This window comes from Lutra lutra, chromosome 3 (genome assembly GCF_902655055.1).
Source record: "Lutra lutra chromosome 3, mLutLut1.2, whole genome shotgun sequence".
NCBI lineage: Eukaryota > Metazoa > Chordata > Mammalia > Carnivora > Mustelidae > Lutra > Lutra lutra.
In genome coordinates, this window is record NC_062280.1 from 197,203,513 (window position 1) to 197,214,768 (window position 11,256).

Here is an 11,256-nt window from a genome sequence, read left to right on the forward strand (position 1 = left end):
TGTCTGGTAACCACAGAGTGATTACAGCCCAACTGGGGCCTCCAATGGCCCTTCATATAAGTCAGCCTCCATGGCCCTGCCTGGCTGCTTGTGCTCTCTCCTGATTCCCTTGCTCTGTCCCAGCTACAGAATCACACCTGTCATAACTGTGGGTTTCCATGCCAAAAAGCACTCTTTTATATTAAAAAAATTACTACTTCTTGAATTGGTTGACATAATCTGCCTTCTAAGAAAGTATTATCATTATCTTATCCCCTAAAACTATTTTCAGCAGCTGTATGATACCAAGATTAAACAATCAGAAAGGTAGCCAAATAGGATAGCTGTGATTGACAACTGCTCTCTGTAGTGTTTTTTCAGTTACTGTGGGAGGTAACACCAGAAGTGTGGATGTTTGCAAGGAAATCTGTTCATAAAGTAAAATTAAAAAAAAAAACAAGTATTCATGAAATGCATCTGATTTTTCCTTTTTTTTTTTTTTGGTTCAAGATTTAATTGGGCATTTTTTTTTAATTTCTTAAAATTTATATTCAATTAGCCAACATATAGTACCTCATTTGTTTTGATGTAGTATTCAATGATTCATTGGTTGCACATAACACCCAGTGCTCATCATATTTCTATAAAATGTTATCAATCTAAAATTTATGTTTTCATGTAAGTCAGATCACGAAAGACGTACTCTTCTTAAGAGCAGATGCTTTCAAATATGGTGTAAATTATTTTCACATGTTAATACTGGCATTCTGTTGATTTCATTTCAGTATTATTGTACACATCAATTTTAAGTTTTCAGAGACATTTAAATACCCCAACTATTCACAGCTCTGTGGAGCTGGGAGGTTCAGGCTTTATACACCACAGCACATCTGTGTTTAGCTGTGGACTAACAGAGATAAAGAGAAGCAGTAACTCTTGGAGTTTACTTACAAATTCTCAAATATTTATTGGTGGTGATGCATTCTGGTTTAGAAAAGCATCCTCTGGAATGGGTTCTTCACGCATATTTTCTTGTCAGCCTTTATCTGTAGTCTAGTTAGTGTGCTAAAAGTCTTGGTAAATTTTAAGATGTAGAAATGTTATAATATTTATGCTTAAGTTATAATCACTTTAGCCCTTAATGTATTGTTTCATCTGTTTTCTTAAAGGATCTGAGACTCACTCCGCATGTATTCCCCAGGTGCAGACCCCGGTCAGGGCTGTGTTCTTGGCATTTGGTTTCACGCAGTGTAGTCCACGGGTGTGCGTGCGGGTGTATGTGTGTGTGCACTGTGTGTGTGCAAGGAACAGAAATACAGACAGTACATAAAAACCAGAGACCACGGACTGTCTCTTGTAAGAATATTTCCAGCAAGGTAGGATGAAATGCCAAAAGAAAATGTCAAGAGAACATAAGAATATACCTAATAACTACTTCTTTTGCTTTCTATTCTGACAATGTGGTAGTGAAAGTTGGCACGAACTGGCTCACTGATTTTATAGATGTAAAGAAAAGCCTTTCCTAAAGAAACAGGAAATCAGTTTAAAGTATTGAAAAAAAAATGTGCAGCCAAGAAATATCTCCAGCCAGGATATAAGCAAGCAGGTTTGGAAATGAGCCTTTCCCTTCACCTCCAGAGTATGTCCTATGTCTGTGGTAGCTTCCATCTCGCACAGTTCCAGCAACCAGCTCATGAAACCCTTTCAGAAATAAATGAGTACATAATATAATGCTTTTAAAATGCAACGGGATGCTTGTGGGCAACTGTATAGCACACCACCATTTTGAGTTAGTTTATGTCTAAAGTTGTCGTTAATTCAGTGACTCTTGGCTGCCTGTCCCCTAGAGGCATCATCTCAGGCCCTAGAAGGCAGCAGGGGAGCTGACTTACGTGGCCCTGAAGTCAGAGAGGTACCAGTCTCAGGCATGTGCTGTTTCGGAGGGAGAAAATGTGCTTGCTGGTCAGAGCATCCGACAGGTGTTCTCAGGACCACGGGAGGCCCCTTTCGTCATCTGCTGCATCTCACAGCAGTAACAACATGAGAATTCATTTTTCCCATGTTTTGGGCAGTCTGTGTTTAAAAATGCCGTGAGCACAGGATCTCACTTACACCAACGGAAAACGATGGTATTGTCATCTTCCCACTGCCTTGCTGTTGTGTCAAAATGGGATGACAAATTTGCCTCTGCGACGTGTCACTGAGAAGACCTTTCCTCCAGAGTCTGTCCCCTTCCAGTGGGGCACTGGAGGGCTTCCATCCAAGTCTAGTTTCCTCACGGGCCTTCCTGGGAGCAGCAGAGCTGGGTGACCAGGCCTGCCGAGCACTGGGGGCCCTCCTCGTTCCCCATGGGAGGAACAGAGGCTCGTCCTGTGAGCACACAAGAGGAGGGACGAGACCACCTGTGTCCACAGGCGTCTGTGGCTCCTTTCGTGGTCTCCCTCACAGCCGCCTGTCTTCCACCTGTGGGCCATACCGACGTGGAGGGCTGTGGGAGGGAACGGATCACAGATTCGCAGTGTCCTTTGCTTTGTGTGATCACCTTGGGCTCTTTACTTCTCTGAAGTGTTGAGAAAATATGGGGTTTTTGTTTTATTCTCTTCCCTCCTGAATCCTATTTGGAAAAAGCTCAGACATGATGGGTTTGGGGGAGCTAGCTGAGGCAAGGACGCGCGCTCAGCAGTTCCTATCATGCCAGCCTGACAAAAATCCACAGGAAAGTTGTTCTTGAAACTCAACCTAGGACCAGTTGTTCTTCCCAGAGCTTCTGGCATATCGTCTTGTGGACCCTGAGTTTTATTATTTCCCTTTTTGCTGTGGCAGAGGTGAAGCCTGGGGACATGCGTTGTCCAGCATTACCTATTATAAGGAACATTTTTAGATTATTTTAGACCACAGTTTCATTTCACTGTTTTCTCTGCTTATATTACCACTTCCCTAATCTTCTTTTCACTTGTTTTATGCCATTTTGCTTATACCCCCCACATTCTTAACCTAGCCTCAGTTTTACCCTTTACTCTGGTATTTTTACACAATGGTGAGAAATCCAGGAAATATTTAATGCTGTGAATTCACAGGAGAGGGTGTTTGTCCCTGAGCATGGTATTCCCACGCCAGAGTGGGTCCCCTCCTGTCCACCCGTTTCTGTAGCCGCTGGCGGCTCTGTGCCCCCTTCCTTGGGCTCTTGTCCTTGCGGATTCCCCCCACCCCATGAAATCTAAGGGCTCACAGAGGAGAACGTGTGTGCTGACCTGGAAGCACTTCAACTTGGATATCACAGAGGACTATCGCCGAGTTCCTTGACCATGTCTTCGTAGAGGCTGTGTCTTGGTCCCTTCCATCGCTGCCCCTAAGCCCAGTTCGGTGTCTGGTGGGAGGGGACCTCCTTTCCTTCTTCCCCCATGCCCCTCGCTAAAGTTTCCCATCCTAACTCCATCCTCTCCGGGAACCAAAGGAAAACCAGAAAACCTCTGTGAGTGTGTCATTCAGAGACATTTGGTCCGTTTGGTCCCATCCAGACCAGGCTTTCTGGTGAACGTCGCTGAAATACACAAGATTTGAAGAAAACACAGACTTTGCTTAAGATGTGCTGGCCCTCGGGTCCCCACATACCCAGGTGCGGGAGGTCGTGTGCCCAAAACCACTAGTGAAACACCAGGGGAATGTCCTGATGGTCTCCTTTGTCTCTTTTTTAAAAGACAAATTTCTCCTCTAAGTTTCAGACTCAGGTTTAGCGGCCGAGCAGACGTGAAAAACTGCTCTTCTCACCAGTGTTCTGTCTTCATCACAGGTGCTTACACGTTCGTTCCGTGGCTGCTGAGCTTTAAAAGAGGAAGAGCCCTGGAGGAGAAGGAAAACAAAATCCTGGTGAAGGAAACCGGTTATTTCTTTATATATGGTCAGGTAGGTTCCCTGCCCCCTGCTGCCTCCGCCCATGTCTCCTGCTCTGCTCGCTTCTGACCCGTGTCTCTGGTTTATTCCTCAGGTTTTATACACTGATAGCACCTTTGCCATGGGACACCTAATACAGAGGAAGAAAGTCCATGTCTTTGGGGATGAATTGAGTCTGGTGACTTTGTTCCGATGTATTCAAAATATGCCTGAAACACTACCCAATAATTCCTGTTATTCGGCTGGTAAATAACAATTCTGTGTAAATAGAAGGACGGTTCTCGGTATGTTGTGTGGCATTTGTTCTCTGGAAGGATAAGCTAGCTCCTTTTGGTCGAAATGGATACAATCATTAGTAGTCGTTTTATCGTTCTTCTGTACATGGAGAAAGGGCTGTACCGTGCTGGCGCTCAGCACGGAGAGGCGTTCCAAACTGCACTTCCTTCGGTAGATAGCGCTGCCTAAGAACTCAGGGAATGATTACCATGTGCCAGGCATCCTTGTCTTATACTGACCTGGGCTCCTTCGTCCGACCACCGCCCCCCCCCACCCCCGTTTAAGGGAGGTGGCATCTGAGACACAGAGAGGTAGCTGATGCTGTCCCAGAGGGCACAGCTTCCAAGTTCCAGAACCTGGATGAAACCAACAGGTCTGACCCCAGAGTAGGAGCCCCCAAAGCTTTTTTTGTTCGTGTTTGTGTTTTATGTGCTGCTGAAGACATGTCCTTGACCGAATCAAGGGTCCGGTCAGGTTGCCTGGTGGCTTTCTCTCCCTCTCCCTCTCCTTCAGGTGACATGTGCTGCACACTGACCAGACAGGTGACTTTGGGATGGGAGCTTGTAGGAGTGAGGCTCCTTCGGCTTGGGGCAGTGACGATGTGGAGAGAAAGGAAAGGGAAAGGGAGGACTTTGTTCCCGTCTGGTCTTCAGGCTATTCTCGCAACAGAGTCTTCATATTATTTTGGGGGTAAATTCATCAAAGCTGGTATGAGGGGAGAAACAAAAACATACTAGCCTTGAACACATTTATTCCTCTCTGGTGATTTGACACATCCACTGATGTGTAACTGGTTGAGCAGTCCGCTGGTGTCATTTAACCCTGAGGCACGTCTTCAGTTCCGTACAGTTCCCTGAAACACAGGCCCGAGGCCTGGCTGCCTCCTCTGAAGCCCTAAGTTTCAGGGCGTCTGCTACCAAGCGCACGGTCACTCGTCAGGAAGGAAGGGAAACTGGAGGGGGTGTCCTTGTGGACCCGCAGCCATGAACAGCTGTAAGGGGATGATGAGGAAGTGTGTTGAATTCAAACTCCCTACTTTTCATAAAGAGATGTTCCCCTGCGCCCAGCGATGACCAGCATCCTGGCATTGCAGAAAACCCACAGAAAGGCGCGGCCGCCCCGTCTGGACCGATTCCAGGCACAGCGGTACTCAACGCGGGCTGTGTCTGGTCATTGCCCTTCCGTGCTCCCGCCCTCCGCCACGCTTCCCCGGGGCCTCACCTTTGAAGACTATTTTATTGGACCTTGGGGCTGTGCCCCAGTGCCAGAGCTTAGTCTAGGTATGAGAACTGTTCTCCAGGACATTCCGGGTTGCAGTTCTCATCTGTTCTAGGACCCATCTGCTTCAGACCAGTTAGTATATAAGAGCCTGCCATGCTCCCATACATCATAACCTGGGAAAAAGATGCAAATGGTCCCTTTGAAGAGCCCAGCTAACACCAAACACGGGTCTTACGCACAGCTGGATCTCACTGTTTCCCTCTCAAATCGAGTGTCTGATGTAGAAGTTACAGCTCGGCTGCTGCGATCTGGAAGGACTGAAAGAGCTAATAACTCAGAGTTAGAGTTTCAGACAGAACCTTCTTGAAAACTGTCAGTTCACACGGCCTTTATTTTGAGTTAGTATTACTTAATGCTCCGTGATCGATAGCCTTTGTCAAAATACTAGATTCTCTTCAGTCTCTATGGTAACAACTGATCTATTCAACAAATAAATTCCAGCTTTTTTTTTTTTACTGTTTCATGTAGTCATCAAATGCTTTGCTAATCCTAAAAAGTGTGCATATTACCCTTCGCAATACCTGAAACTATGTTCTTTTGTTTGTTGTCTGTCATAGTCCATGACAAAAAAAACAAGATCCTTGGAGACAGAATCTTTTCTCATTCTGATCACAGCCCTGTGCGTGTCTAGAAAGCTGTCTGGTACATCGTAAGTTTCGATAAGTAAACACTGACTGGCTGTTGCCTGAGGAGATCTGGGTGCTTTAGGCCTGATGGATGTTAACATACATAATGTCGTTCGTGTAAATACATTTTCCGGGCATCTTCATGAAAATACAACTGCTTTTTTAGATTGTTGGTTGAAAGTAAGAACAACTTCAATAGTAATTTGCTTGTTACTTTCTTTGTTTCTTCTCCCCGGATCATCCTTTCTTCTCCGTCATCTTTGTCTTTTAAAACGGGTCCCCACGGATGTACCGAGGGTAGTTCCTGAATTGTATTCCATGTTCCTGAATCACAGAACACATCCTTGTAAAATAGGCACATACAGATTTATTAGTTAGTTTTGAGAAGCTAAGTATTTTATTGCTTTTGATTATGAGGACAAATATGGTCATTTAAGGGAACGTGGAAACATAGAAGACTGTCAAAAATAATTCAAATGTCTCCTAACCCCATGGTCTCTGGACTCCAGAGAAAATCTATGTTAATGGATGGGCTTTGCTGATAAGTGGTGTTTTGGTTTTTTTTCTTCCTAGTAATATACACATTTTATATGCACATTCAGTGTATATTTATGTGATATCTATGCAGTTTATACATCTGCATAGTGTGTGTGTGTACTTAGTGTATTCTATTTTGTATTTTTATTTAACATCGTTATTTTTTGTATTTCTATTTTGTTTTTATTTAACATCATTATTTTTTAACACTGTTATAAACATTTCTGTCAATAAAATGAAGCAAAACCACTTTAACCACACAATATCCCAACGAGGAATGCGCTATGATTTAACTTTTTTTCTTCTTCAAATAAAACATTGGTTTCTGTTCAGAGTCTCCATCTTATAGACAGTAGGTGAGAAATACATTCATTTATATCTGCTGTCTTTCTGCTCATTTGCTTTAGTTAGTTTGTTTGTTTTTTAATTTGGTCTTAGGCTGGTAGAATTGTAACTGGTTTAGCAGTCCGCTGTTGTCCCGTGAAGTGTGAATGCCTGTGTTAACATTTTCCCAGAATAACATCGTTTTATTTAGTGCACCCCCCACCCTGCCTCCCGCGCTGTGCAACCACTCAAAGTCCCTGTAAATCACTGTTTTCCAGGCATCGCGAAGCTGGAAGAGGGAGACGAGCTCCAGCTTGCAATACCACGGGAGGACGCGAAGATATCGCGAGATGGGGACGGCACGTTTTTTGGTGCATTGAAGCTTCTGTGACCTACTTACACCTGCGCTGCGGCTGGATTCCTTCCTTCCTCTGTACCTCTAAGGAGAAGACACTTAACTGGAAATACCCAAAGGAAGAAAAACAGTAGTTAACTCGCCTTTTCTGGGAGCTACTTATTTTGATTCACTGAAACTAGACCAAAACAGGAAATTTAACAGACAACCACAGCCAAAGGGTGTCATGTGAATTACAAGAAACAGGGCCCCTTTAGGGAAAGATAGAAAGTAGGCTTCTCGCTGCAATGCCATGTTGAACGACGTTGTCGTGGCTTCTTGACCTGGAGGGAGCACAGGTTGCCAGGGGGCAATCGTCATTTCTTCCAAAATGACATTCCATCATGTCTGCGGGACATTAGGACATTCTTGGGAAATCTCAGCATCCAGCCAGAATCTTTACGTTAAATATGCCCCTCTCCTTTTGCAGTTAACATGGTGAGAAGTATTTTTTAAAAGAAAGAAAGAAAGAAAAAGAAAAGAAAAAGAAATCTTGCATTTGACATATGAAAAACTAATTAAAAGCTTACACTGAAATATATTAAGCACTTGGACTTAAAATGCAGGTACTATTTAAATTCTTCCAGTTTACTTCAAGTCTGCCATTTTTATCTGTAATATTATATCACCTGGTGGACCACCAGACATTTTTCACAGGAGGGAAGTCATTCTCTCTGGTGTCTACACTTAACATGTATTTTTTTTTTCCTAGGTAATTTCAGTCACTTCAGAAACTTTACTGTGGGGTAATTCCAGTTCTTACATATGCGAGCATAGAGTGAAAAAATAGCTATAATTGTTCTTATGTAAAAATCAAATCTCCAATGGAAGTTAATGAATACCTTTATAATAATGGAATCTATTTGCCCTTTATTTCCTAATCTTCTGTTTTAAACTGCTGCTATTGTCCCAGCCTTTAAAACACACTCATGTTATTAGCTTTACGGAAGTTGAGCTGTCGTTAAAGTTCTTGGCGTCTGCAAAGGTGTTCGGTGCCATGTGCTGGTTACACGGCTCTGGATACACCAGAAACATCACCCTTCTTTCCACCTAATAGAGAATCGTATTCACAAACGCTGTCACAACTGTCTTTATGACATCAATCTCCCTTGTTCTGCTTGTCTTTTTACAAAAAAGAATTTACTTCATTAAACAATTTCCTTCTCTAGTTTAAACAGTAGGTGATAAAAATAGACCCTGGTCTAGATTCATTTTCTCCAGTCCACATTAGAATGTGTCTAAGAATATGCTCTTCCAAACAAAACAAAAGACGATTTGTACTTTGTGTCTAAGATGTCTAAGATGAAACGTTGTTTAAAACTCTGATTACCACAATTGTGGATTTTTTTGTTAAAATCAAATATATTTTCAAACTTGCTGTGTTACAATATTATAGTTAAAAAGTACAGGGAAAGCAGAAGCCCTGATCTAGGAGGTGAGTCATTGTCCTCATGTTGCTGCTAACTTGAATTGCAGAAGAGAAAATCTCAGTGCCTTCTGCCTGGCTTTTTGATGGAGTTTGCTTAACACCACTCATCTTTTCGTTTCTCTCCATGTAACTAAATGACGTTTTAAAAATTCAGTGCTGAGGTGTCTGGGTAGCACAGCGGTTGAGCCTCTGATTCTTTGTTTCAACTCAGGTCACGATCTCAGGGTCATGGGATCGAGCCCCACATCAGGCTCCACGCTCAGCGGGGAGTGTGCTTAAGTTTCTCCCTCTGCCCCTGCCCTTCCCCCTTCCCCTGCTGCGTGCACCTACACACACTCTCTCTCAAATAAACAAATAAATCTTTAAAAATAAATAAATAAATAAATAAATGCAGTGCATACCATAAAACATTATTAAGTAATAGGCGTTAGGGTAGGAAACAAAGCATTTGAGATCATGCATAGCTTATATATTTCAAAAAGGATTTGTTCACATCAGTACTATAGATAGATATAAAAGAAGCAATTCTTGGAGCATCTGGGTAAAGAAGGTAGTGCTCTGGTTCAGCAAGCTTTCCCGTTAAGCCACTGTGCTCTACCTGGGTCTCCCGTGTTCCTCTTCAATGATTTAGCGCAGTCTATGGGCAGATGCTGCCTTCTGCCTCATAAAGTATCCTTAACTTTTAATTTGCTTCGAGTTTAAACCAGCATTGAAATGCAAACCCTGTTTTCCTCATGTGTGAAACTGTGAGGGAAGTCAGAGTGTAAGTTTATTTAGCAATGAGGAAACAGGACAAAGAGGAGGTAGTCCCATAGTGGGGAGAGTGGGAGGCGGGGTCTGCCCAGCAGCACTGGGTCCAGCGTCTCCCTTTCCCTAGCTTTCTCCCAATTTGCTTTAGGAAAAATGATGTCATAGTGAGATTTCCTATAACAGAATGTTTCTAAGGTTCACTGTATGGACCCAGACCCCAGACGGTTGTCTTATAAGTGAACTCAGAAAGGATGCTGGGAACTAAGTACTTGAGTGTTGACTTGCTCACCTGTGTGGGACAGAGGGACAAGCCAGCAAGCCCCCACGAAGTGACGGGCAGCCCCACCTGGGCCCTGGAGAGACTGACGCTCCCTCTCAGCTGGGGTGCAGAGAAGGGATTGGTTTGGGGGACAGCAGCAGACTGTCAGAACTTACGGGATCCTATTGTAACTTGAGCTATGAATCAAGCTTGCTGTCCTGGGACTGAGGTTGTAACCCGTGAACGACGCACCAACACAGGCAGCTCATGCGTTTGCTTTGGCTTCCGATTTGCTAATATAAAAATCTAGACTTGTTTCATGAAAATAGGACATTTAAACTTTCTATGAATATTCTCCAAAAATATTTGGGGGAAACCTATGTACACATTTCTGTTGGACTGACACCTAGAAGTCGAATAGTTGTGACAGAGGATGTGCCTACATTCAGCTTCAGTAAATACTACCAGAGAGATCTCTGAATGATAAACAGTTAACGGAAAATTGCACCAAACCAGGCTGTTGGAGGCAACAACCCACTGGGCTAGTTTCTGGCAGCCCGCTGCAGCCACGTAGGCGAGCACTGGACTGCAGACCCCACAGGACTCTCTTTGTCCACCTGTTCTGTGCCTGGCCCCACACCAGGATGCTGGCAATTATCAAATAAATACACTTTACTGCTGATTACCTTTGGGCATATTTGCTTTCACAAATCAGTTCTGTAACTTTGTTTGCATTGGGCTAAATTTTACAAACTGTTGGTTAAAAGGAAGTGGCCCAAGGTCCCCAGTCTTGCTGATATCAGGGCAGCTGCTCCTTTGGGGTTCCTCGTCTTCCATGGGTGAGGCACGGGAGTGAGGGGCCCCGTAGGGGGGTCAGCGATGCCACACTTGGGGGCTGTCCCTGCTCAGCTGTGGCCAGACCAACTTTTTAGGTTTGGTTTGAGGTCCTCACCATCACCACTGTCCTTATTCAAGTAAACTAAGTCTTCGGTTATTTTAAAATTAATGCAATGAAATTATGTTTTAGATCACTATTAAGATTATTAAAAATAAAGACAATCAAATAAAATCATATATGCAAATTAATAATGTAGCACAAGTATGGATTTCTTGCTTATATAGACTTATTTTACAATTTTATGTTGGTATAATCCTTACCAATACTTAGGGTGATATATATAGAAGGTAGGATACCTTCTCTGCTCATGTAATTTCATGCATGTGGAAAGATGTGGGACAATTGTTCTTTTTTTGTTATTTTATCTTTTTTTTAATGTCTTGCTGCAGTCACACACTGTATTTAAAACTAATCACAAAGATGGGAACTAATGGGCTTTCAGGAAGGAGAGGGGAGCTGTGTCTGATGCAGAAATGGTTGATATGATGTTGTGATATTGAACTGTTCATTGAGACCACCCAAGGGCTAGTTAATTTGTCATTTTAGAGGAATAAAGAAAGGAGAACTACAATGCAAAGGCAGTGATACACCTGGTATGCAAGAACAATTTCA

At 43.3% G+C, this 11,256-nt stretch overlaps 1 protein-coding gene across 5 annotated transcripts in view; it reads left to right on the forward strand.

The window, feature by feature from the left end:
* The window catches only part of TNFSF13B (TNF superfamily member 13b), an 80,677-nt gene extending 72,918 nt beyond the window's left edge, over positions 1–7,759 (forward strand). For all 5 annotated transcript variants that reach the window (XM_047720391.1, XM_047720388.1, XM_047720390.1 and 2 more), the window contains 3 exons: positions 3,770–3,882; positions 3,965–4,115; positions 7,193–7,759. In XM_047720391.1, the coding sequence (XP_047576347.1) occupies positions 3,770–3,882; positions 3,965–4,115; positions 7,193–7,305 (377 nt within the window). In that variant the 3' untranslated portion in view covers positions 7,306–7,759. The remainder of the gene's footprint in view (positions 1–3,769; positions 3,883–3,964; positions 4,116–7,192) is intronic.
* The last annotated feature ends 3,497 nt before the right edge of the window (positions 7,760–11,256 follow it).